The 26,034-nt window shown below is 46.1% G+C and overlaps 1 protein-coding gene across 3 annotated transcripts in view; it reads right to left on the minus strand.

Annotated features, from left to right (window-relative positions):
• Positions 1-26,034, minus strand: part of DAAM1 (dishevelled associated activator of morphogenesis 1) — a 189,719-nt gene that overhangs the window by 24,919 nt on the left and 138,766 nt on the right. For all 3 annotated transcript variants that reach the window (XM_044436533.1, XM_044436535.1, XM_044436534.1), the window contains exons 8-15: positions 24,742-24,845; positions 23,783-23,849; positions 22,293-22,410; positions 15,977-16,115; positions 14,060-14,118; positions 12,030-12,217; positions 10,996-11,292; positions 10,372-10,479 (exon numbers count right to left, since the gene is read on the minus strand). In XM_044436533.1, coding sequence (XP_044292468.1) covers positions 10,372-10,479; positions 10,996-11,292; positions 12,030-12,217; positions 14,060-14,118; positions 15,977-16,115; positions 22,293-22,410; positions 23,783-23,849; positions 24,742-24,845 — 1,080 coding nt within the window. The remainder of the gene's footprint in view (positions 1-10,371; positions 10,480-10,995; positions 11,293-12,029; positions 12,218-14,059; positions 14,119-15,976; positions 16,116-22,292; positions 22,411-23,782; positions 23,850-24,741; positions 24,846-26,034) is intronic.

Below are 26,034 nucleotides of genomic sequence, written 5' to 3' on the forward strand. Positions count from 1 at the left end.
TGCCCGCTGCGGTCATTGTAATGCAAACCAGAAGGCATGGGACAGTCGACGGAGATTGGAGAGAGGCCACCGAAGCAAAGGGGCATGCAAGATCAGAGATAAGTGGCAGCCAAGCAAGCCATTAGTAAGATGCATTTTCATTTATCGGTCATGAAGACTTTGGCCAACACCAGTCGGAAACATGGAACCTACCCCTAAATAAGCAGGGATTCTGTCTCCCAAGCGCCCACCCACATGGCCAGAGACAACACGAGCTGCACTGCAGCTGTCGATTCATAATCTTAAGGTGTTTCAGCCAGATGTTGGTTCTCCTGTGCCAGGAACTACAGTTAATGTACTTGCCATGCCTTCGCATCAATCACCTAACCTGCATCACAGGGTTGTGAGGATAAAATGGACTGGAAGGTGACCGTGTACACTGCCTTGGGTTCTTTCCAAAAAGAGAGGAAGAGGAAGCAATGCCCTGCGTATGTGCCGATCATTGTGGAACCAAGGGTGGCGTTCGCCCTCTTGGCCACCGCATCACACAGCTGACTCATGTTCAGCCTGCAGTCAACCAGCACCCCGAGGTCCCTTTCACAAGTGCTGCTCTCCAGCCACTTGTCCCCTAACCTGTACTTATGACACCCATTCCTATGTCCCAAGCGAAAGACCTGATGGGCAATCACAAGGCCATGTCTGCCATTTTTGGTAGGAAAGCAGGATATAAATCAGTGCCTCAGTGACAAATCCCAGAAGATAGAGCTCCTCGGACTGCATAACACATCTAGCACAAGGACTGGGGGATCCCTCTTGTCCTTTCTCAGCTGCTGCCTTGGATGTCGACCATTACCTGCCAGGGTTGTGCACCTAACCAGTACAAGTCTGGGTCCCACAATCCTCTGCTCCTCTGTCAACCCTGGGGGCGGAGCTCAGGAAGATCAGAGGCAAGGCACGGGTGCAAAGCACGGATCTTGTGGCCCTTTACGGGGGGGTAACTGATGCATTTTAGTAAGGTTAGCAGATTATAATTATGCAGGTCTTTCCTTCTTCCCTAGTGTGAATGTTCATCAGGCCCCTGGTTGCCTGGAGCCCTTGAACTGGGATGAAAGGAAGAGGGTGTTCAGGATACAGGGAAGAGACAACTGGCCTCACGACTGGGGATTGCCCAACCCCTCACTGCTTTTTCAGCCTATTTAAAAAACTGGACCAGCTTGGGAAAATTTATCCTTGGCAAGCTCATCTTTGCATACTCAATTTTCAGCCTGGCAAATATAATCCAGTGACCTTGGCAGTGCTGAAAGAACGGTGCGGTCACCAGAGAAGAGGTTTCTCTGGGTTTGCTCGTTACACACACTGCTCCCAATTCACAAACATGTGATGCACAACTTGACACATTTGTGGCTCTCTGCAGCCAGAGCCAGCACGAAGTATTTTAGTACCAAGGTCAAAAAGCTAAACAGTGATGTTCTGTCACCCGCACATGACAGACATTCCCACTGCGGTATCTTCTGCAACGGAGCAGATGTTAGCTGTGTAACTATTAATACTTCCTCACTCCAAACCAATTTTGTAGACAAGGGGCACCATCTTGGATTTTTTCAGAGATACGCAAGAGTCTTGGGGCTTCTCCATCCACAGTACAATCAACACTTCAAGGGTTAAATAGTTTACTGTACTGGGATGGAAGAGAATATTCATTATTGCTAAGGCCATTTACATGGGATTCTAAGAGGGAAAACAGGTTGGGGTTACGAGTTTTTCAAACCGCTAAAAGAATCTGGATTTTGTGCTATGTCCGATGGGGTGTGTGTGGCCAAATAATCACTCCAGGAAAAAATTTCCCAAAGCACATACAAAAACTAAACTCCCAGGATTAATTTTCCATAGCAGTTTACAGAGTTTCTCCGGGCTTAGGGACTTCTTTCCAAGCATCACAAAACTAGAAATGAGAATCACAGCTAGGGCTATTCAGTTAATAACTGCAAATAACAATGCAATTTCAAATGGGGAGTGAGTTTTGCGGCAGACAATTCAGCATGGACAGAACGCCCCTGCTCGCCCCGGTCAAGGCAGGAGGTTCAGGGCTGCTTCATTTTCCCACCTTTTCTCTGGCAGATCTCAGCTTTTCCCTGCTTTAAATTCCCCACCTTGAAAGTAATGCATGAATCAGTCTGACTGGCAATCGGAAGTCGTGGAGGAGAAAGTGATCCCAGGCTCCTTATTAGGATGGCTTTATGCTACCTTCGGTACCAGCAGGTGCCTCTTGCTGGGGTCACAGGAAGGAGAAGGTGCTGTTGGATTCATGGTCCAACTTGGGTGCTTCCCTCCCACAGACTGTTAATTGACTACCATGTGGTCCTAATACTTGAGTACATGGACGTTGGTCGATCTTTGGTCGGTGGCTTTGGATGCAAGGCCATCTTGAGCATAGCAAGAGAGCTCTGCTAAAGGACTGCATAGCTAAAGGATCAAATGCAGCTACGGGACTTCTGTACTGGCAGGAATTTCTGCAGGCATCCTGCCCCATCCTGACCTTCTCCAATGCTCTTCAATGGGCATAAGGATCACTTTCTAAGAGCATGATCCTATGCAAGTTTAAACAGGAAAAAACCTGGCTACAACAGACTGGGAGTTTTCCACCTGAACTTGCATAAGATTGCACTTTTCCTTTACTAGAATTATTTCTACAGTGAATACTCCTCTTTTGTACATTTGTATGTTTAAATAAATATCAATATAAGGGCTCAGATCTGTCAAACAAAGTTGATCTGATTCATATCTGCTCCCAATATTAATATGTAAAGGTTTTTGTTTTTCGGCGCCAGGCTAAGACCTTTTTATTTAAAACTTATTTTATGTGTTAATTTATTGGCTATCTGTAGGATTTTAAAATGTTTAAGCCGAGATGCACCGGGTTTTAATATTTTTATTGTGTAACTTTGTTTTTGTTGTAAGCCGCCCCGAGGCTTTGTTGCGATGGGGGCGGCATAAAAATGTTTTAAATAAATAAATATTTCAATTTGTGGGACTGCAATTTTAATATATGATAAAAGTTGAACAAACTTTTTAGTATCTCCATGAATACTTGAGTTTAAAAAAAATCCAATCTATCTCATTTGCCTTTTAATCAGCCAACACAAGGGAGAGTTCCAGGAACTGGTCTCTGTGTGTTTCAGAATCAACAGATGAGATTCAGCGCACTCAGATAACAGGAGGAAGGGAACAGTTCACCAGTTTTTCCATATCTAAAGATGTTGTAATTAATTTCTCAGAAATTTAAAAGCATCACACCACGGCAGCATTCACACAGTAACACTAAGCCATGGTTCATATCAACCATGAATTCAATTAGCCCTGAATTGTCTTCTAGATGAGCAAACAGATGCTTGGTCTCCCTATTTCTTGTTTGTTTCTTTTCCACCCACTTTGCCAGCCTTTCACTTACACGGTGCTCTTGTTTCAAGGTAGGCAACAGCACAAGCAAGCCATGGATAAGCTACAGATATGGGTTCTGACATCGCTACAAGCCATGGCTTAAACAAGGCTGACTTCTTAAGCCCACAACAAACCAAGGCTTTTATTTCTGGTGTCTTGCTGGTTTGTTTGTAGGGATGAGCTCAGATTCAAACCTAACAACAAGGTAGATTTCAATGGCTTAGTATTGCATGTGATCCAGGCCTGGGTCTAGAAATGGATCTTTTGGAAGAAAATGTTTAATATGGATTTTGAGAGAATTTTTTTTAAAAGACTATTTAAGCATGTATTGCAATACAAATTTTCATGTGGATTAAAAAGCAAATTGCAGGTCAATTTGCAATGGGTGGGAACTGGCTTGTGGGTGAACACGTGTGAACCATTCCTAGTTGGGTGAACTACAGCTACATGGACACTGGGCTGATCCAGAGTGGCTTTTCTTCTGTGTTGCTGGTTATGGCGAATCCAAGGCCACCCAGGCAAGCCTTCAAGATGGCCCTGTGCTTCTTTCTGCAGGTTTCCTCTTTCTGCAGGGGGCCTGACGTCACTGCAGGGAAGGGTGTGAGCAACCAAGCTCTGTTGCTTTCAATGGGAATTCATTACTATTTTAGCTGGATTGGGGTCTCTGTTTACCATTGGCCAAACTGCTGCATTAAAAAGAAATGGTAGAGAAAACTCATTAACTTGTAATCTGATAGAAGAGTCCCACTCCTCCCTTCCCACCAGGCTCTGGTTCAAGTGCTCTGATGTTCTTCTTGCGAGCTCTTGCAATTAGAGACTTGTTTCTAGCTTGACTCTAGTATCATAGTTGAGAGCGGCCTTTAACGACACAATTAGCTTAAATGCCACAGAAGACGGATGCCGGCCTGTATCCTATTTCTTATTAGAGGGTGGCCTGAGGGCAGAATACTTTGAGTCTGTCTGACTGTCTGCCAGTTCCTGTAGGGAGCAGAAAGAGATGCCTGCAAAGAGCAGTAGGAGGCACACCGGCCAAATACTGCAAGCGCTACAAAAACAGCCCCTAAATTCAGTTCGTGGAGGCAGCCTCTGCACACACAGCTATTTAGCTAAGCTTTATTGCTGCCACTGAGAGCCAGAAGGGAAGAGCTTCAAATATCTGTACTGTGAGGAAGTCAGTGTAATAAATATGGGTCGTGCATGGTGACACAGAATACGCACCCCAGTCCCACCTGTGGAAGAACCGGGAGCATTTTATACCTGGAACCCGGCCCTCCCCATCCCACTCCAGTGCAAGCACCGGCATCAAAACAGAATGACGGATATTTTTATACAGTACTTCCAAGTCCTAATATTATTTATGGTGTTTGTTTTTAGTGCGTATTTTTGGAGGTGTGGCACTCCACAATGGAGCAGCTCTCACAATGACAAGCGCACGCCAACACATGAGTTTTTGAAGCATTTTGAGATGTGAGGCCTCCAAGTGTCTGGAGCAAGCCTAAAGGCAAACTTCTCCATACTGGTCTCCTCCAGATGTTTTGAACGTCAGCTTTCAGCGGCTTCAGCAGTACGCCCAATGGTCAGGAGTCCTGGGAGCTGCAGTTCAGAACGTCTGGAGTAGACCAGGTTGGAAGGCCAAGGATGGTTCTTTCCAAGACAGTCCATCTGGTTAAGATGCAGGGAAGATGCCTTGCTCAACATCTTCCCAGTTTGGAAGTTCAGGTTCATGGGAACATGTTGCTAGGTCTTTTCTGCAGTGGCTTGTCATCAGCAATCCATTCACTTCTGGGACCGGACTTAGGACTGTTCTGAACATTAGAAGAAGCACGAATGATTGGTGGCTTCTCATCTCCTTGGCTGCCCAAACTTCAGGGTCGTATCCAAAAGGGGAAGGTGGATGTTCTCTCAACACAGAAACAGAGTAAGTACATCACCTCCCTTTTCAGATGACAAGAGTGGTCCATAATCTAATTTGTCCAGCATGGCACATCACAACAAATGTGTGTTTCATAGGATTTTGTATTTAGATGCAATTCTTGCTTGCTTTGGATTACAAAATTTGTTTTTCATTTCACTTTCTTTGCACTTCAGGCATTCAGGGATTATGTTTTTATAGCATATTGTCTGTCCAAATTCAAGCACTTTTAATCTCATAGATTTTAACCCAAGGAAATAATAATAATAATAATAATAATAATAATAATAATAACTACTACTACTACTACTACTACTACTACTACTATTTTTCATTTCTACTAATCTCTCTGCTAAAAATTAAGCAGGGAAATTTGCTGTCAACCAGATTTTGAAGAGCTTCAGCTTAGCTTTTTGTTTTGCATTGATTTGTACATTGCTTTGAGCTATTTTAGGATATCTGTTTTATTAAACGGATACTGTTCTAACAGCAAAAATATTATTGTTTCTTAACTATTACAAGGTCTGAGAAGACCCATTCAGAGCTACCAAATCAAACAGCTGCAGCCCTCTTGATTTAAAAACAAAACAAAAAAGAACAAAAACCAGTGAAAGTGTCAAGAATGTAAATAGCCCTTTAGTTTAAAAGTTGTGTGGAAGAGCTGGTCTTCCTTCCGTCTTGCTGCATGGACAGATTTTTGTAGACAGATGGTGGCATGTAGCCAAAAACCTTCTATGAATGGCTTCCCTCATTCTTTTTGTAAATAAGCATGCATGGTTTTGTTTTCACAAGTGCAGTAGCCATTTTTTGATGTACATGGCAATCTTCCCTAGGCAAATATTTACAGATCCAGAAGAGCTTCGTTTACCAAAGACTGAAGACAGTTTGGTGCCTCAGGTAGAAAATCCAAATTGCACCCACGCCGAGCTAATTATCGTGGGACGTGCAAAACATGAGATGATCTCTTGAACAAGCTATTGGGGTTTTGTCCTAGCTCAGTCGGCCTTGCCCTTTTGAACCAAAGTCTGCTTCAGGTTTTAAGATGAATAATGGAGAGCCCTGCACATCGGGGGGCGGGGGGGGGATGCCATGGGGGCATAACTCTGTTCAATTCCTCACCTACTTAGCAGGTGAAGGGAGGGACAAAATCCCAACCCATTAGTACAACTTATCGAACAGCCACAAGCTAGACTTGGGTTGATTTCCTGAAAAATTTCCATGGGAACCAAGAAGGGAAGAGATCTATTTTGGCTCTTAGTGACTCCCCAAGAGGGCAGAGACAAAATGCACGGCGGTGACATGTGGATTGCTTATGGGTATGCGTCCTTTGATCTCTGCCAGCATGAGAGTTCTTCCAGCCTTGTCTGATTTTAGATTCTGAACCAAGATGTGTCAGGTACCCTGTGCAACAAAGGCCCTGAAGGGAAAACCAAACCTCTGTGCTGCTCTTTGTCTGATGGATTCCTGAATCTCTGGACTTGGACTCAGCAACACAAGCTCCTGCGATAAGGAACCAGTAATCTGGGACTCTGCCGTGTCATGACTAATCTGTGCATCCCTGAACCCGAGTCAGCAGTGTACGGAAATCCTACACCCGGGACTGTTCCCCATGCTTGTGGCTCTGGCTCAGCTTCATCTTGAATCCGTGTGCTCCATTTGGCTTGGAATCCTGCCACACAGCAGTCCTGCAAAGGGAACTATAAAGGGGAGCCTACCTGGTTGTAACTTCTCCTGACCCTGAACTTGCATCGGCTTGGGTTTCCTGAGCACGGAGATCCTGCTTTTGGGAATGCCTCTATTTTTGTCTGCGGTACAAGCCACAACATCTCTTGAGTTGTGAGCCACTGTCTGCCTGCATTGCAAACCTGGATTTTTAAGTGCTTTTGAGCTCCTAACATGGTTTTAAGAGAAAAAGCTCAGGGTGTGCCTGCTTCCAGGCTGTTCTTTAATCTAAGCCACAGGCCATTTGCTCTCGAGTTACCTGATTTGTAACTTCTAAGATTAAATGATGTGACTTCTGAAGTGTGAATGGTGCAACCTGATTTGCTGTTAAATAAAGCTACATTTCTTTCTATGCTGTATCTCTGTTATCCTGTCCTATGATAGGAAGTTAAAATTGCCCCCAAGACCTCCCAGCACTGCCTACATCTGTTAGGGATGGCAGCAAACCATGGGCACCTGTACCTTTTGCAGGTACAACAAGCACATTTGAACTTAGCACTGGCTATTTCTACTGGGAAGGCAGGTGTGGCTAGATCTTCCCAGCGGACAGAGATTGGCGTTCCAGGTTCAGTCCTCTGCATCGCCTGTTCAAAAGATCTCAGGAGGTTGTATTCATTTTTTAGCTAGTTAAAATGAGTTTCATGCTGCCTTTAAGAGTAGAACCCTCTAGCCTAGAAGAGCTAGGAGAGACTTCTGCTGGAGACAACCCTGGTTAGATGGTCTGATGGCCCAGCTGAAGTCAAGGAAGCTTCATTTGTTCCATTCCAGCCTTTGCCAAAAGCTTCTCGACTGTCTAACACAATCTAAGTGGGATGTGGATTGAGGACCTAACAACATTTTCAGTATCTGAATGGGTGGCATTTGGATGCCACCTGTGGATCCATCTGTATCTAGGTATGCAGTCCACCAGCTGATGCAGAATTGTTTTTATGGATAGCTGCATTATTACAAACTTATATACACATTTCATACACACCTGTTATAAGGGATTTCATTGAATCATAGAATAGCAGAGTTGGAAGGGGCCAAGAAGGGCTTCGGGTCCAGCCCCCTGCTGTTGCAGGACACCAAGTCACACCATCCCACCCACTCAGATGGCGATCCAGCCTCTTTTTGAGTGTCTCCAGTGTGGGAGAGCCCCCCACCTCTCCGGGCAGCTGCTTCCACTGCTGTATTGCTCTGACATTGAGGAAGCTTTTCCTGATGTCCAGCGTGAATCTGGGTTGTCGCAACTTGAATTGATTATTCTGTGCCCTACACTCTGGTATCAGAGAAAAGAGCTCTTGACCCTCCTCTTTGTGACAACCTTGTGACAGCATTTGTTTTAACTTCTGCAAGAACATTTTCACATCAGAAATGAGTAATAATTAGGAAGAAGGGCAGCGAGAAGTGATGAGGAGCCCTTCCCTCAGCAAGTTGTTTTCTTGACTTTAGTGCTAGATAACTCCTGACATCTGACTGTGTTGTTAAGCCGGAAGCCATCCCTCCCTAGATTAGCATCAGGAAGAGCTTAAATGTGCACCTTCTACAGGGCTTAGTTGTTGAGGCTGCTTGTGTGCTGAAAGTGATAGAGCCTTCAGTCTTTAGAATGGCAAGGGATTACCCCAACAGACTAGACAAAGCTGATTACTCTCAGCATTATAAGCCCTCCACAGCCCCTGCTCTGCACTTTGCTTACTTATCTCTCTCTTATTTACACACACACTTTGGCTTACCTACCCTTCAGGTCTCGGAACATATTTCTTCACTTTAAAAGGAATCCAAAGAAAAGGATAGATTTGCAGCCATTTTTCCTCACTAAGGAAACAGGCAGTTAGCAAGAACAGACCGGAGCACAACACAAGCAGGACTGGGGACTTCAGCTGAAAATCTAGATAGCTTTTTGTGGCAGAATAGGTGCTTTTTTAATATACTGCAGTCCTGTGCATGAAGAAATGGCAAGAACCCTTTTGCTAGGTGTGTTTTTCGAAAAGCATCTATGAAAAGTGTACATGGGCAGGAAAATCATCCCTGGCATGGAACCTCTGGCTCTTCAGATGTTTTGGCTTACAGTTCCCATAAGCCCCAGCTGGCAGCATGCCTGATGCTCCCTCGGCCAGCATTGCCCAACCCAGACTACAGGAAAGCTCCTTGACTCCAAATGAGTCCTGCTGAAGCGGCCACGAGAGGTCGAATTTATACAGGGAGCGAGGACTGTAGCATATGAATGGACACTCGTGTTTCTAAGCATGGAGGTGGCATTGCATATGAGCTTCAGAAAGCTCCAATCCACTGCGCACCCTTGTGTTTATCAAGCGACAACACATGCAAAACGACTTGTTAGGCTGAGTGTCCAACGCCCTCTGAATGTGACCTTAAGGAGATTAGAAATAGTCTCCCAAACAGCAAAGATTAATCCTGAACAGGGACATGAGGTGCATTTTCCTCTGGCTTCTCAAAAATAAGATGGAGGGGCACTGGTGTGAGTGGATTCCCTAAATTTGCAGTAGAAGCATTTCCACGCTGGATGAACACATGCAAACTTAAATGCAGAAGGTACCTGTAGAAAGTATTCATGTGCGTTTTACTTTGCCACATGTAGGCAGATGGAAGGTGCTTTCCAGCAAGGAAGGGCTTTCTCTGATGAAAAAGTAACATGTGAAGTCGGTGGACTTGGAAACACGCAGGGTGAAGGACGGATCCCAAGCAGAGCGGTCATGGTGCGCAGCTGGGCAATTTGCTAGGTGTTGGCAGTTTGGGTTGAGGCTGCAATCTCACATTTTGGTTTAATCAGCCTCCATTTGGAAGAAGGATGCTTGAGTATAACAAGAACTGGCAGACCATGAAAATGCCCCTTTTTTGCAAGGAAAGATGCATGTGCCCTTTTGTAAGGACATAGAAGCAATTATTCTTCCTCTCTTTTCCCACACGTTTACTACCATTTGAAAAGACACTACACTGCAGAAGTTTAAGAGACAGAGGTAGCTTACTAAAAGAAATCAAAACTACCATTTGAATAAATCAAAGACTTGTTCTTACCATTGGAAAAATAACCATTCACATGCAGCGGTGTCTCAGGGTTAGTCTTTAGTCATTCCCAGCAATTTTCTTCTCATTCATTGCACAAGCATGCGCGACCATGAAAACACACGGTGTACACTTTTACAACGGCTTCCTTCATCAGTAAACGTACCAGCACATTCAAAATCACAAGTACCAGCATGCCCCGGGGCATTCAAGAAACAAAAGCCATCCCAGCATGTTAAAATGATGTTATATGAAGAAATGAACATGAGGTTGGCGAGGAAAAGGTGCATTCCGTATCTTAGGCATACGTTTACCTGCTGCCTCTGGTAAGCGGAGAACGTTCTCTCGAGGTCTTCAAGATCTAACACCTTAAACACCTTGGAGTCATCAATGTCAGTCCACATGGTTCCTTCCAGCTTGTTCTGGGAGTTACAAGAAGAGGGAAGAAGCATTACTTTCTCTATGCACTATATTTTTGTACCAAAAAACAAACAAGCTATGAATAGTGCTCTTTGACAAGGTCACACCTAGAAGTGACTACAACTTTTGATGGAATTACCAGAAGAAAATGTGAAGTAGCGCTGCTGTCACTCTCTCCTCCTCCCTCTGTCCCAAGTGCATGAAACAATGTCAAGTTCCAGGGAAATGGAGTCCTTCCAGTGTAATATGTAGATCAGGGCCATAAGAGTAGCCGCGTTAGACCAGACTGGAGAAGTCCATCTGGTCCAGCATTCAGCTTCAAGCAGGAGCCCAAGGGATGCATATGGGAAGTTCTCAGGCAGGACACAGAGGAAAGAGACCCTTCCTTCTCCCCGTTTCTTCCCAGTGTCTAGCATTCCTAGCTATGGACTTTGAGAAACAGACCAAACTATAGCCTGCAGGAACCTAACCCAAAAGACTGCAGGAAAAGCTGCGATGGATGGGAGCAGAATCCTTACCTCAGGCAGCTTGCACCAGTTGAAGGACTTGAGGGCATTTGTGGGCTGCGGGATGTTTTTCCTTTTGAGTCCCAGAGGTGCTCCTGGAGCTGGGGTTGGACCTCCGAGTGGAGGAGGACCTGGTGGAGGAGGTGGACCACCAGGAGGTGGCGGCGGCGGCGGTGGCGGGGGTGGAATGATTCCCCCAGGAGGTGGTGGAACTGGAAGAAGCGATCCTACAGCAGCTGTAGGTAAGGGCCCCCCTGGAGCACCAGGCGGTAAAGGGGGCCCAGCAGGGATGGGAGCACATACTGCTCTCTGAAAGAGAGAGAGAGAACACGCCATCATGGCAGGAACGACAGGGCAGCCAAAAGCACAAACAAGCGTGGCTCCATCCTGGGTATCCATCCCTGTCCTGTCATTTTCATTCAGCCTACAGAGATTGGCCTGTTCCTCCTACAACACTTCCTCCAAAAGCTGCGGCTTTGGATTCTGATTCAGAAGGGAAGAAGAGGTGAGTCTGAACTTGCAACTAGACTGCTATGACCAATGGACCCAGAGGTAAGCTCCTGAGAACCAAAGGTATTTGAATTTGTAGAGAAGTTCTGGGGAGAAAACTGGGATGGGTAGGAGTGAATCTAACTTCATTTGTCCAGTTCTATGGCATCAGGATAGAGGGTGGACCAACAGAGAAATGTTAGATGTTCCAGATTAACCTCTCAGCAGCATGATCCACCTTGGCGGCGGTGTCAACTCTTTTTGGTTGGAAAGGGAGGAGATGCATTCAATTTGGAAGCATCGTCCAACTGCATTTCCCTAACGGACCATATTCTAATTTCACTTGTGTCATTGACTTCTGCAGTATGAAATCTCCTTTGGGCAGAGACACCAACATTCGAATTATGGGTTTGACCACACCCTCCTCACAGTAACATGAAAGATCTTTACTGCCCCAAACCCAGTTTTACAGTCAATCTCATTCTTCTGCTGGATGGCAATAATGTGAGGATAAATGAATTTGGTCCCCGCAAGGAGGACTTGCAATCCGGTCTCACCCTGCTAAGTTCTTGGAGCTGCGCCGTTAGCTCTGCCACTTGCTGTTTGACTTGTTTATGCTCAGACAGTTCTTTTTCTAGTTTTTCCTTCATTTTATTCAAAGTTTGCATCATCTCTTCTTTCTCCTGGGTCTTAACATCACACTCCCGCTCTTTCTTTTCCAATTTCTGCTGGAGCTCATGGTGTTCTAAAAAAAAAAAAAGCAATTTAAATATGTCGCAGTGGCTTATTTTCAGTGGTTGGCTGGGATGTCGTGGGAATGATGGTGGAGAAAATTGTCCTTATACTGAAGCCTGGGACCACTAGCCCCACTGACCTCCACCCTATGAGCACTCCCTGATTTCAGCGAAGCTTGTGCAAGAAAACCTTTGCAGTCAGGATGGAGAAAATGCCAAATTTCTTTTATGCAACATAAACAAGCCATTGGAAAGCAGAATAGGGGTTGGAACAGGTTTATCCTACAGAACGGATGATTTTAATAACTGTGCAGGTGACAGAGCAAGAAAAGATTCACTTGCTACAAGTTTCACTGCTGTACTGCTCTTAACAGTCAGGAAGCTTTTCCTGACATCCAGCTGGAATCTGGCTTCCTACAACTTGAGCCCATTATTCTGTGTTCTGCACTCTGGAGTGATTAAGAAAGATCTTGGCCTTCCTCTGTGTGACAGCTTTTCAAGTACTTGTAGAGTGCTATCATATTTCCCTGCAGTCTTCTCTTCTCAGGGCTAAATATGCCCAGCTCTTTCCCTCTCTCATCGCTGGGCTTTGTTTCTAGTTCCTGGATCATCTTTGTTCCCTCCTCCAAACCTTTTCCAGTCTGTCTGCATCTTTCTTGAAATGTGGTGCCCAGAACTGGATACAATACTCAGGATGGGGCCTAAATGCTGGGGAATAAAGGGGAACCAATACTCATGCGATTTGGCAACTATATTTTTATCAGTGCTGCCCAAAATACCATTTGCCCTTTTTGTAGCCACTTAATATAATGTTGGCTCATATTCAGCTTCTAATTACCACACTCCCAAGACAACCAATTCTCAGCCTAATCCACCTCACAAGGTTGTTGTGAAGATCATAGCTTGACTTGCAATAAGGATGTATTCTACATTATTAGAAGCTTTTACACAAGTGAAAAAGCATCTGTTGGGGAATTTCACCTACTCCCTTCATATCTATAGGAAAATTTGTTCCACAGAAAATGGTTTTAACTGGTGGTCTTCAACATTTCCCCTTAAGTCCTATTACCGTATGATGTAAGAAAAGAAAACGAGCCCAAAAATGCAGTGATGACCTCAGGCCAGATAAAACAGACATTTTCCCCCTTCTAGATTGTCCTCATAAGGCAGCTACCCCACACATGCAGAAGTCTGGAGGAATGCCCAGCTCATGAAAGCAATGCATCAGCGAACCGAAGAGACTGTTTTCTGCTATCCTGCTGCCCCTTTTCTACTCCTGGAAGTTACTCCTCTCTTGAAAAAGATTTTGAAACAAGGGTTTCTTCTCATGCTCACAAAAAGCATGAGTTCATCCAAGGAATACTAAAAAAATTGTACAGTCCAGATGCTTGCACTAAGGTCAAGAATTATACATTACCGAAAACTCCCTAAATCCCCACTTCTGAGGTTTCCTACTTCTTCACTGTTCCTCAACTCCAATATTTAGACGCTACACCACCAAGACCCTACTATGAGCAAAACTCAAATCTGCCAGCTCACCCGGGGAATATTCTGGAACTTGCCCCTCTGTGCTGTCACTCCCTCTCTAAGCAAGCGGTTACCTTAAAGTTTAAGGCTTAAACTGAGGAAGAAGGCAGCTCCCTTCAACTAAAGCCCTGGTAGGACAAGCCCCCCAAGGCCTCCGTTTCCTTTACCTCCAGGCCTTCAGAAACCATCTGCTGCACCATTGCCCCGCGGTCCTTCTCTTATAGGCCTGGTTGCCATGGTGATGGTTCATCTACTCTGTCTCCCACACAACCCTCTTTGGGAAGCCCTGCCTTAAGCCACGAAGATTTGGTATTTTCCTCATTCACCTTTTCTCATCTTTTCTGCTTGTTCTTTCCACTGCTTCACTTCATTTTCATTAACCAACCTAGAAAGAAAAACACACAATCCCTCATGAAAACAATAAGCATTGAACACTCAGTAAAAGCTAGACCCCGAACCAAGGATTAGGTAAAGCCTGGAAGATTGCATCCATATGTTCAATTAGTTCATTTCCCTCCCACAAAGCTTTTTACAATGGAAAGGGTTTTTGTTTATATGTTGCTACCTTGAGAGTTATTTATAAAGGTTGGGCTCATTAAGTATTGCCAGATTTTTCAGAGATCATTTTGTCTTGCCCACAAGAGATGAGGTGGAAAAGCTCACTGACATCCGGATGCCCTCATCCTTGGCTACTACATCCCGTACTAGAATGCTATGGGATGCTTACAAACACCCCACTTGATAGAGGGGAAGGTGTCAGCAATGAAATGTTGGCAAAACAAGGGACACGGAAAAGGTATATTAACCTTTCAAAATGGCAACTGCACTACAGTAGTAGATACAAGCTACACATAAGGTGGTTTGTGTGATCATCAAAGTCTAACATGGCTTACATAGGCCACGATGAATTGTGGCACCTGTGGGTTTTTTATTCAAGTCCTGGCCATGGCTTGTCATGTTGTCTGAACCCAGCTAACAGGTTGTTTGAGGGTTAAACTAACCACAAACAACCCATGATCTACTGTAGAATTAAAGTTGTTAAACACAGGTTCAGACAATGCAACGAACTATGGCAAAACCCCCACTAGGGGGTTGAATTTTCAAAATGGCTGCTTGGCAGTCCACGCCGAGCGCACTGGTGATCATGTGAGCTGCCCTGACCTGTCTGGTTGGTTCCTCACCTTGAACAGGGATGAGGGAGGAGAGAAAATAGAAGTATCTTCCTATCTTTATGATACTCTCCCAGTCCTAGTGAACAAGGACGCTTAAAGAATTAGCAGCCAGTGCATGTGGAGCTGGCCTCTGCTTTTGGTGGCTTTTTCAGGGATGGGCTACCAGCAGTGGTTGGCGGTGATGGCTACCAATGGAACCTCCATGTTCAGAACTGCCAGTTGCTAGTTGCCCAGGGAGCACCAGTGTCTTTCTTCATTTATTGAGTTTCTATACTGTCCAATAGCTGAATGCCCTCAAGTGATGGATAAAAAATCATAAAAGCAAGACCATAATGCAGTAGGACACCAAGCGGAGCCTTATTTATTTATTTGGAGTTTTTATATGCCGTCCCATCGCTTAACGCCGCCCTGCTTCCAAGAAGCATTCTGCAGGCCATGATGGAACGGAGGACACATGACCAGTGGAAGCTCGTGGCAGCCATCTTGATGGGGGAATGCACCCACCTCCAGGTTTCAGGCTGAACTTTTAAGGCGCTACCCACAGTACTGCATCCCAGCCCCAATCTAGCTTCAGTACCACGGACAGCTCTTTTGAAGTTCAGGCTGCCCCCAGGACCGCTACACCACCTCACGGGTGTGGAAGCCAATAGCTCATCAACAGGCTCCCTATTAAGTTCTTCTGTGTATGCTCCAGCCAAGAGTGTGGAAAATTGCCGTTAAAATGTCATTTATATTTGTAATGCCCATGAAATCCATTCCCTTTTCTCGAAATATAATAAAACTGAAGAAAGGCAGAAGAAAATTCTGCCACCAGCGTTAAAAGTTGCATGGGGTATGAGTTAGTCCTATGTAGAGCAGACTTATATAAATGAATGAGGCTCAAGTTAGCTGTGACTCTCATGCAATGCAATGGGTCTACTTTATGTAGAACCAACACCTGCCATTCATGGTGTTCTAGAGATAAAGGGCTAATTGAATGCACACTCCCCCAAACCCTATGAAAGAAAGAATAAGAAAGCTGAGATAAAGGGCACTTCTAGTTCCAGCGTTCAATTCAGAAAGAGCCCTTACATGCGGACAACATTTTTAATATTAAAGTTCTCCAAGGGAGTTGAGTCCGGGTCCTGCCCTTTGTCATTCTGGATTACTATTTGTTGTATAATACGGTCCAACAGCAGCCAGTACTGAACGGTGTTGCCATTTCTTTTGTCTAGAAAGAGAAGAATAAAGACATGGTGTTGAATACAGAAACCTTTGGCAAAATGTTCTGGAAGAAATTAGAATCCCCGTTGCAAAATACTTTTCCCCAGAGGGCATATACAGTGGTACTTTGGTTCACGAACTTAATCTGTTCCAAGACTGGTCACGACCCAAATTGGTCATGAGCCAACTCAAATTTCCCCATAAGGTTCAATGTAAATAAGGTTTATCCGTTCTGTAACCATTTTTTTAATCACAAAAATTTGAAACGAAGTGGCAAAGAACAGCAAAGATCAAGGCCATCTCCCCCCCAAGCATGACTGCGATCGCGCCCGTCTTCCCTGCACAAGCGCGACCGCAATCACGGCTACAGATGGGCGCAATCGCGCTTGGGCAGGGAAGATGGCCGTGATCGCAGCCATCTCCCCCCCGCCCCGAGCATGACCACAATTTGCACCTGTGCAGGGAAAATTTTTCTGAAATTTCTGTTCGCGACCCAATTTGGTCGTGAACCGAGGTGTGTGTGAGCCGAGGGACCAGTGTAATCATGAGTCGCCTTCTCCCATTTGCAGGGCATGTGTGTCGGTCTCTGAAGCTCCAACGTGGAGCTGAAGAAAAGCGGGAGGGGCAGAGCGTGTAGTAGGCAGGCAAGAAACCACTGAATATGGCACGCTTGTGGATCTGGCTGTAAGTGTGCGTGGGCGGGAGCGGAGGAAGTGGCAGCCTAAACTATCTGGATGTTTTAAGCTAGAAATGGGATGCATGTGTGAACCGGCTACTTTAGTTTGAAGAAAAGGAAGCTGTGAGACCAAAAACTGGAAAGCGATCCATTCTAGACTGTTGGCAAGTGGGTGTGGGGGCACCCCAGCTTCTTGCTCTAAAATCCCCCCCCCCGTTTCATTTCATTTTTTATTATCCTTCACTTGATTAGAGGCATTTCTCTAAGAAAGGTTCAAGGCATCTCGCACAGCAAAGTTTCAAAGCATACTGAGAATTAAAAACTATTAAAATGAATTAAGACCTGGTCAAATTTCCAGATCAAGAAGCCTTCTGTCAAATGCCTTGGAGCAGGGGAAAAGCTTGCACTAGTGCTGAATAGAAGACAATGTTCGGTGCCAGGTGGCCCTCCCTATGGCTCAAAGTCCGTAATCTTGGACCCAAAACTAAAAAGGCCCTATTCCTTTTTTGCCATCCCCAAAGGCTTCAGATGTGTTGGTGACATATAGGCAGATGGGGGGGGGGGTGTCACACGGAGGTGGGTAGAGACCTGTTCTCCCCTACAGAGGAAGGCAGGATGTGCTCCAACGGAGCCAAGCTCAAGGAACTGAGGTTCAATTCGGATGCCAGAAAGCACTTCCTGACAGTCAGGACCCCGAGGGTGTGGAATGGGCTTCCACAGGAGGTGGCTGAGGCCCCATCGGTGAGGGTGTTCAAGGACAGGCTGGACATGCACATGGCAGGCATGTCATGAGCGGAGCCAGCTGGAACTGGGGGTCAGACTAGATGGCCAGGGAGGCCCCTTCTGACTCCCTCTGTTTCTATGTTTCTTTGTCGATCATAGTCCCTGGGTAAGTTCATACCCTCCCTGGCTACCACTTCAGCAAACAGCACCACAGGGGGCAAATAGCAGCTGGTGGGGTGAGACGTTTAGCAGGAAGCTGGCGACTCCCTGTGCACACGTCAGATCAAGAATGCATTTTGGCTCAGAGCCCCAGAGCGCTTTTTCTTCAGAGTAAAACCTTTATCAGTTTAAAAATCATGACTACAGATGTCTTTTGAAGCCAATGCAGCTCCGAGGCTCTGAAACAGAATGTGCACCCTTGATCTCATGGTGCTGGGGAGAATCATGTGGAATATCTCCCTACCTCCCTTGGCTGAACTTTTTTCATGAAGGAGGGCAAGGAAAAACAGCAGAGAAAGATACAGAGGGGAAATTGGTAGGTACAGATGGATAGGAAGTTCCTTAAAACTAGGGAAACTTGAGGAATGTGGTCATTACAGAAGAAACCACAACCTTATTTCTTTAGTCAATTAAAATTTTATTTATTTTTATTTATTTTTCGATTTATATCCTGCCTTTTTCCTACAAAGAGCTCAAGGCAGCTTACATCTCCTCCTCCATCTTATCCCCACAACAACAACCCTGTGAGGTAGGTTGGGCTGAGAGTCTGTGACTGGCCCAAAGTCACCCAGTTGGCTCCATGACTGAGCAGGGACTAGAACCCAGATCGTCTGAGTCCCAGTTCCATGCTCTTAACCACTACACCACACTATCACACCTATTTTCCTCTTGCCAGGAACCAAAAGTGGCTTATCTGGCCCTGCTCTCAATTTTATGTTCACAACAACCCTTTGAGGTAGGTCAGCCTGAGAGTCAGTGACCCTGTGGGCCAAGGGAGCTTCATCACCAACTGGAGACTAGAACCTGAATCTCCTGAGTCCCATTCTAATAGGCTAACTTATATGCCACAGACAGAAGATTGGCATGTTGCTTCCACCAAATTTTGCACTTCTCCAGATTTTCTGGCATATGACTTGGCAATTTAATTGTACCAAAAATTGCACTCAAATATGTATCTTTGAACAGGAAAAGATGCTTGTTACACTTGCAATATAGTCCATATTTTGAGAAGAGTGTTTGAAGTGTACTGGCTAGAGTGTTGTACTGGGTGTTGGGAGACTGGGGTTTTAGCCCCCACTCAGCCTGAATTGGTGATCTCAGGAGGGCCACTACCAGGTGAAGTGGACCATATCCTCCTACAAGGACTGGTCAGCATTTGATGTAATGATTAGTGTGGATTCAGGAGATCCAGCTTCTAGTCTCTACTCAGTCAGAGTCATTTAGGGTGCAATTCTGTGGGCAGCGGAGGCTGTCTAGGTGGCTACTGAAAAACTGGAGGTGCAGCCACAAGCTCAGAGAAATGCCGCGAGGTTGGAGCTAAGGCTCCCAACTGGAAAAAACACCCTTTCTCTCCTTGTAGCCAGATTGGTTCTTTCCATGCTTGGGGGGAAGGGAGAAGCAAGGCTCTGCTGGGATATGAGGAATTCTATCAGTTCCTCCTCCTCCTTAGGGATAAACACTTAGGTGGCTGAAATCTTTAAGCATTTGGAGGGCTGCAAGAGTGTGGGGACAGTCCTGGTTTCCTTCCACCTTCTTTGGATGCCTGTAACTCCCTGAATCTTGGATGGTACTGTCAAGCAGAGCCATCACTGATTCCTAGCCTAACCTTTTCTCATAGGGTTGTTGCGAGGATAAAACAGAGAGGAAGATTATGTGACCCGCCTTGGGTTCCTTGCAGGAAAAAAAGGCAGGCTATAAACATCATCAATGATTGAATGAAAGGAATTATGAGTAAGAACATGAAAAATACATTAGATTAATGCATCCAGCCCTACTTACGACAAATACCTATTAATATCCCTTTAGAAACAACAAATGGTGTTCAAGTGTTGCTTAAGTGAAATATTTGCACTGGTTTGCTGGCAAGGTGCTAGCTGACCCATGAGGACTGCATATTGGTATTTGGTATATTAATAAAACCACACATATATTGTGCTTACAGAAGCAGCTTGGAGAATATTTGGAAAGTGTCACGTTCAAATCACAACGTTCATCTTCTAGCACACACCTTCCAATAGAAGTTATTTTAAGGAAGGCTCTGAAAAGCTGTCTCGAGAAATAGCATGGAACTACATGAAGACGCATGGATCAAAATGAATCAACAAAAGGTGTCGCTGGTGCGGCGAGGACAGGGAATGATGTCAGGTTAGAAAACAGCAATGTTATTCCGAGAAATTATTTGTGCTCTGAAATGCTGAATCAGTGAAAAAAAGTGGAAAGGAAGAAAGGACAGGATAAATTATTTGGAAGGGCGAATCAATTGTCTACAATAGTTCCTGAGAAATTTAGTTGATGACTCCACTGCTTCAAATGTACCATTGTTAGAGACTGATGGAGTGGAATGTTTAAGGACGCCGTTCATAAGGGAGCTCATTTGGCGGAGCCATTACTGAGCGGGGAAACGGCCTTGCAAAAAGTCACATCCTTCAACATTCCCAATCAAGGCAGATGTTCGCATTTGATCTGTGCATCTGAGCAATCATCAAACCCAGGTGAACTTCAGGGAAATGTTTTTTAAAAGCAAATGTGAGTATTTCCCCCTAAAAATATCTTGGTAGAACAGGTACATCTACGGATATGAAGTACTTCGTCACTACTTGGAAGCAGATCACTGGGTATTTGTGGGTCGGAGGAGCAGAAGGACCTTCCCTGGGGTCTCCCAGCCTACAAAAGTGACTGAAGCATCAAAGAAGGAAATCACACAAGAGGCTGAAACTGACGTGGGACGTCTACAAAAGCATGGAGGCAATCGAGGAAATAGCATATGCAGTTGATTGAAATGACAGTCGAGCTAAAGCAGATTTTTCCTGAATGCTCCAGGGGGCTGGGGAAAAGGCTTGTTTATCAAACTTCGTTGCAGGCTCTGCTTGGGCCAGGAAAGAAATTCATGGCTTTGGCTTGGAACGGGAAAGCAGCTGCGTTATTAAAAGGAGGGAAAACTGTACATGATCAATTTAAGCTGTCAGAAAACTCAGTGACTTGTATCCAGAGTTCCTGTGAGTGGGAGGCTGGAGCGGATCACTGGCGCCCGGCTCTCCTTGCTGAAGGCTCAACGGCAGCAAAGATGCGCACTCCGGGGCTGGGATGAATCTCTCGCTCCAGCACTCAGACTTTGCGTGTTCAGTCCCTCTTAGAAAGGCAGCAAAGACAGAGGGAAGTCCGTGAATGCCCATGCAGAGGAGGATGCAGAATCGGCAACCCTCTGCATCACGTGCAGCCGTGCAAGCAAAGCTTGCGGCACAAGGCACGGAAGAGGGGCGGTGTCTGCACGGCACGTGGGCTCCATGCCCCATGAGCGGTTAGCGTGCGTGCCGGGAGCACTCACTCAGGGCCCATAACAAGGCCCTGGTTCCATTTTGCAGGCGGGAATACACGGGTGGCCCTGGGCTTGGCTCCCGGATGCTGGTTTGCTGTCCTTGGGCCGTGAGTCTGGCCTCCGTCAAGCTCACCCAGCACTCATGCAGCCCTTGCCAGCAACGGACGCCTGCCCGATTGCTGCACACGCCTCAGTCCTTTGTGTGCCAGGTTGTTTCTGCCGCTGCGTCATGTGGAAGAAGGCTGCCGGTTGCACGACTGGCTCCTGCAACTATTTGCAGGCTTCCTCCGAGCTCCGCTCACTTTCTAAGGCAGGGCTCAGCATGAAAGGAGGATCTGTGGACTAAAGAGTCTGTGCGCCGAGTCCACGGAGCGTCTTTGTAGCTGCAGAACAGCCCAAGGGCACTGCAGGACGGCTTGTTTCACCCTTGAAGCAGCCCCTCTTCTCCCTACACCAGCCTGCCCACAAGAACAAGGGTGGGTTGTTGTGTCATCTGAACCAGGGGAACAAGTCTGACTTCCGAGGAGACAGGTACTGTCAAAATTCAATGCAATGTGAGCAGGCAGCTTGTCCCAATGGTACATTGGGACAAGGCACCAGCTAGTGGTTCTCATGCAGCTGCAAGATTTCAAGGGATCCCACGAAAACAGAGGGCAGGTTCATTTTCTGGAGGATGTTACTGGACTTGAGGGACGAGGCCATCCGGGGCTACTGGTTATGGGCACCAGAGCTAACCTGCCTGCGAATCCCAGTTGCCAAAAAGCGTGTGTAGGAGGCCTGTGCCCATCCTGCAGGAGGGATCCTGTGGACAGCTGGCTGGCCACCGTGTGTACCAAGGGCTGGACTCAACGGACCTTGGGTCTGATCCTGCAGGGTTTTTCTTATGTTCTATTGACTTCTGGGAGCTGTCAGCCAACCTTTCCTAGTATCCTTTTCCTTGAGACAAACTGCCATTTGCAGCAGCAACCCATCCAGCTTTGGGAAATATTTTAAGCACTCCAGTAGAAAAAAAGCCAGACAGCATATTCAGTTCTAAGATTTGCAATATTCCCTGTTCTTTAGAAAGACTATGATGTGTAGCCTGCAAATCTCACTGCTTCCATGGAGTAGTAGCAAAGATTTAAGAAGTCCTCTGTAATACTAATTACAGAACAAATCATGTCAGCCTTTCCAGTTTCTAAAACCAGATATTTTTGCCAATTCCAAAAAAATCATCTACGGTGCAAGATGGAAACAATGAATTTACTCACAAGGCATTTGGAGACAGTGGTGAAGGACAGACATAAAGTGCGGGTACGCTTCCGTATGAGTCAACCTTTTCCTGGTGAGCTCGAACATCTGAGTTGCGCTTTTGGTATCTATATGGACCTGTGTTGTTGTGATGGAGAAAAAGAGTTAAAACTGAACTTAGTACTTCCAAGAAAGATTTACTGCTTGAAATCTCTCAGACAGTGAAAAGTTGCTAGCTTCTTTGGATTGGATTCCCTGGGCTTGGCTCCACGGGCACGAATCCAAGTTCCCGGTGAGTGTGTCTAGCGTGCGGCCACTCACCTGGAACGGGGCCCCACACGACTGCTGTGCAAGCGGCATCCCTCTTCCATGTCATGTGCAGATTTTGTGGTTTCTGCTGGTGCACATGATGTGGATGGATGCCAACTGTACAACCAGGTTATGTGAGTTTTCACTGACTTCCTCTTGGCTTAGCTTCCTTGCTAAGAACAGGCCAAGCATGAAAGGAAATTATGAATGCTAGAGGGACATTTTCCATGGAGACTCGTTGCAGGGGAGGCAACATGCGGTGAGACTGAGGGAGCTGGTTCTTTTCAGCCTGGAGAAGAGAAGACTCAGAGGGGATCTGCTGGAAACATACAGGTACGTGAGGGGGTGCCACATGGAGGTGGGTCGAGACCTGTTCTCCCCTGCAGAGGAAGGCAGGACGCGCTCCAACGGAGCAAAGCTCAGGGAGCCAAGGTTCAGTTTGGATGCCAGGAAGCACTTCCTGACAGTCAGGACCCCGAGGGTGTGGAATGGGCTTCCACGGGAGGTGGCTGAGGCCCCATGGGTGAGGGTGTTCAAGGATAGGCTGGACGTCCGCATGGTGGGCACATCATGAGCAGAGCCTGCTGGAGCCGGGGGTCAGACTAGATGGCCCAGGAGACCCCTTCTGACTCACTCTGTTTCTATGTTTCTAACCTTAACCATTATTTAAGTATATGTGTGTGTGCACATGCGTGCATCTTTCTGTGGATCGGTGTGCATGTGGATATACTCGCACCAAGAAATGTGTGAATGCTTCAAGTTGATAAAAAATGTTAATATTCACATGTGAATGTTGGCAACCCCTGACAAGCTTTTGCAAGTGCGCTAGAACTCTGAGGTGGCCCCAGGGAAGGTCAGTGTTCACCTCACTGGAATGGATGCATGTCCAAAATAAAGCAAGTTGGAGGCCAATTTTAGGGCCTGGGCCAAATTCACCCTTGTTTTGCAGCATTCCAGTGCGGATATTAAGATTTGTTGCAATGTAGACACATCCTGGGAGGTTCAACTTTTATTGCTGCTCAGGCACAACAGGTGTGGGGCGTTTGTGAAATGGTTACCCAAAATCCCTCAAGCCATTCAGGATGCATTTTCAAGGGCCACTGCAAAAGGGCAGCTATATGGTTTAGTTTCTAGGGTACTCCCTGTCTAGTTCAAATGCTTCCTTTTTCATTCGAAGAAGTAACAGGCTGCACATACATACCAGCTCAAACCTTTTGGCAAACTCCAGTTCGTCTTCATTTCTGAGCATTTCAAAAAAGTCTAAATGCCTGGAAAAGAGGGAAAGGAGAGGCAACTGAAAATACATTTGTTGCAGCGGGTTACTGAAGCAATTTTGCCAACAGATTTCAAAAGGTTATTACGCTAATTAGCCATTTCTGGAGTAGCCAAGCCCTTCCACTGCCATTTCAGACAGGCTTATGGTCTTAATGTAAAAGTTATCCTCTGAACTACCCTGGAAAGCCTCCAATTCCTGCCCCAATTTAAACATAGGAAACAAAAGTGGTGGAACCGGCTGTCATCTGAATTTATATCAGGCTAAGCCAGCTTTGCCCTACCAGGTGCTCTCCAGATGTTTTGGACTCCAGATGGTTTGGCTCTCCACAATATCTGATCATTGGCCATTCTGAATGGGGTGGATGGGAACCAGAGCCCAAAAGTTCTGAAGACCACCAGGCTGGGGGAAGGTGGGGTCTGTGCTGGAGTGCTCCACTTCTCCTCCAAGCCCCAAGGAAGCGGCCTCTCCATTTTCAGGATGAATTGATGTAGCTTTTGTGCACCTACAGGCTTTGGCCCGTGTGCACATGTGGTGATGTGAGGAACCATCTTGAGCACCACCACAAAAGGGTGGCCATGGGAGGAGTGGCTGGTGGCAACGGACAAGCAATCTGCCCAAAAGGCTGAATGCAAGCAGAGGTGAGTTCCCAGGCGCAACAGACGGTACATAAATGCATTGCACTTTTTTAGAATAAAAAGGAACCCCCAGGAAAGGTGCCAGGAATGCACCTTTGTCCCCAGGTGTCATGTTACCTACTCTGGTCTAGAAACATGGACATGCCTCTTTTATTTCCAATAATGCACAACGTCCAGGGAGAACTAAAGATTGTGAGAGGGAGAGGAACACAGAAAAAATGACAGTTCAGCTCAACCAGGAAAGCTTACCGATCTAAGGTAGAATTTTCATGCTCTCGTAGTTTGTCAATTACAGGCTGGATTCCAAGCATGAGGAATTCATATCTAAGATGCAGTCTGAAATCCAAACTTTCCTGTAAAAGAGGAAGGGGGGAGGAGGTATTTCAAAGAGGGCACTTTTGCTGAAATGGACTTTTAGACAGTTTCGACAGTGGTAAAACTTAAGCTGGGGCAGAAGGGAGAAAGCTTGTTGAAGGTAGTTCATTCTTGGTGTCCCAGCCACAGAGGCAGATGAAACAAGAAGGCATCCCAGAATACAGGTGGGGAGATGATCCATGTCTTTGCCCTGATGCTCTTTTCTGCTCCATGACATGACAGACTGGTCCACATAACCCTCCACTGAGGGATGAGTATTAAAATTGGCTGCCTGTACACACAGGAACCCCACCACAACTTCAAGACACGAAGGTGGGCTTCAACAGCCTCATAAATCAGGTATGTATTTCTTCTGAAGGTTCAAAACACTTTCAAAGAGCTTCCAGGGGAAGAGTTACTGGAGCTTAGGAAAATAGGCTGGGCCAGGGATGAAGGCTGCATGATGGCCACAAAGAGTGGGGTGTAAATAAACAGAATAAATACATTCGGCTTAACGACTGCCCTTAGGGCTTTGCTACCATGACAACCAGATGGAAAGCAGGTTTAGCTCAGGGATGGGGAACATGTGTCCATCCAGGTGATGTTGCTGGAATGCCTATCAACCCTCGCTATTTTGCCTGCCACAATAGATGGGAGTTGGAATCCAACACCCTTTGGAGGGCCACACTTTCCTCACCCAGCCTTAGAAACTAAGGGGGAGTCTGCAGCTCAGTGCCTTATCTGCATATATAACATCCCAGATCCAATCCGTGGCTTCTCCAAGTAGGATTGCGAAGGAATTCTGTCAGCAACCCTGCCAATTCCCATGGGCATCACTGAGCTAGACAGTCCTAGGGTGAATCAGTTTCCTATTTTCCTTTGAAACATGTGGGAAATTGACACATCCCCTTGCAAGGGCGTTCTGATTCCCTCTTTCCAGCACCTCTCCTTTGAAAAGGGCATATTTTCATTTCTCAGTGAGGATAAGCACAAGCTGCTTACACTGAGACCTTGCAGATCTCCTGTGTGGAAGAAAGAAGGGGGAACCGTACAAAGAAGTTTGTGGGAAGCCCAATTCATGCGCCACTACATTTCTTCCCCTAACTGCTGTCTCCAAGTGCTTCAAGCACCAGGGGTCAGATCCTGCAGGCTCCCAGAATCATCATATCATGATAATGTGCAAAATTA

The sequence above is a fragment of the Varanus komodoensis genome, unplaced genomic scaffold, assembly GCF_004798865.1.
Source record: "Varanus komodoensis strain SLA01 unplaced genomic scaffold, ASM479886v1 scaffold3, whole genome shotgun sequence".
NCBI lineage: Eukaryota > Metazoa > Chordata > Lepidosauria > Squamata > Varanidae > Varanus > Varanus komodoensis.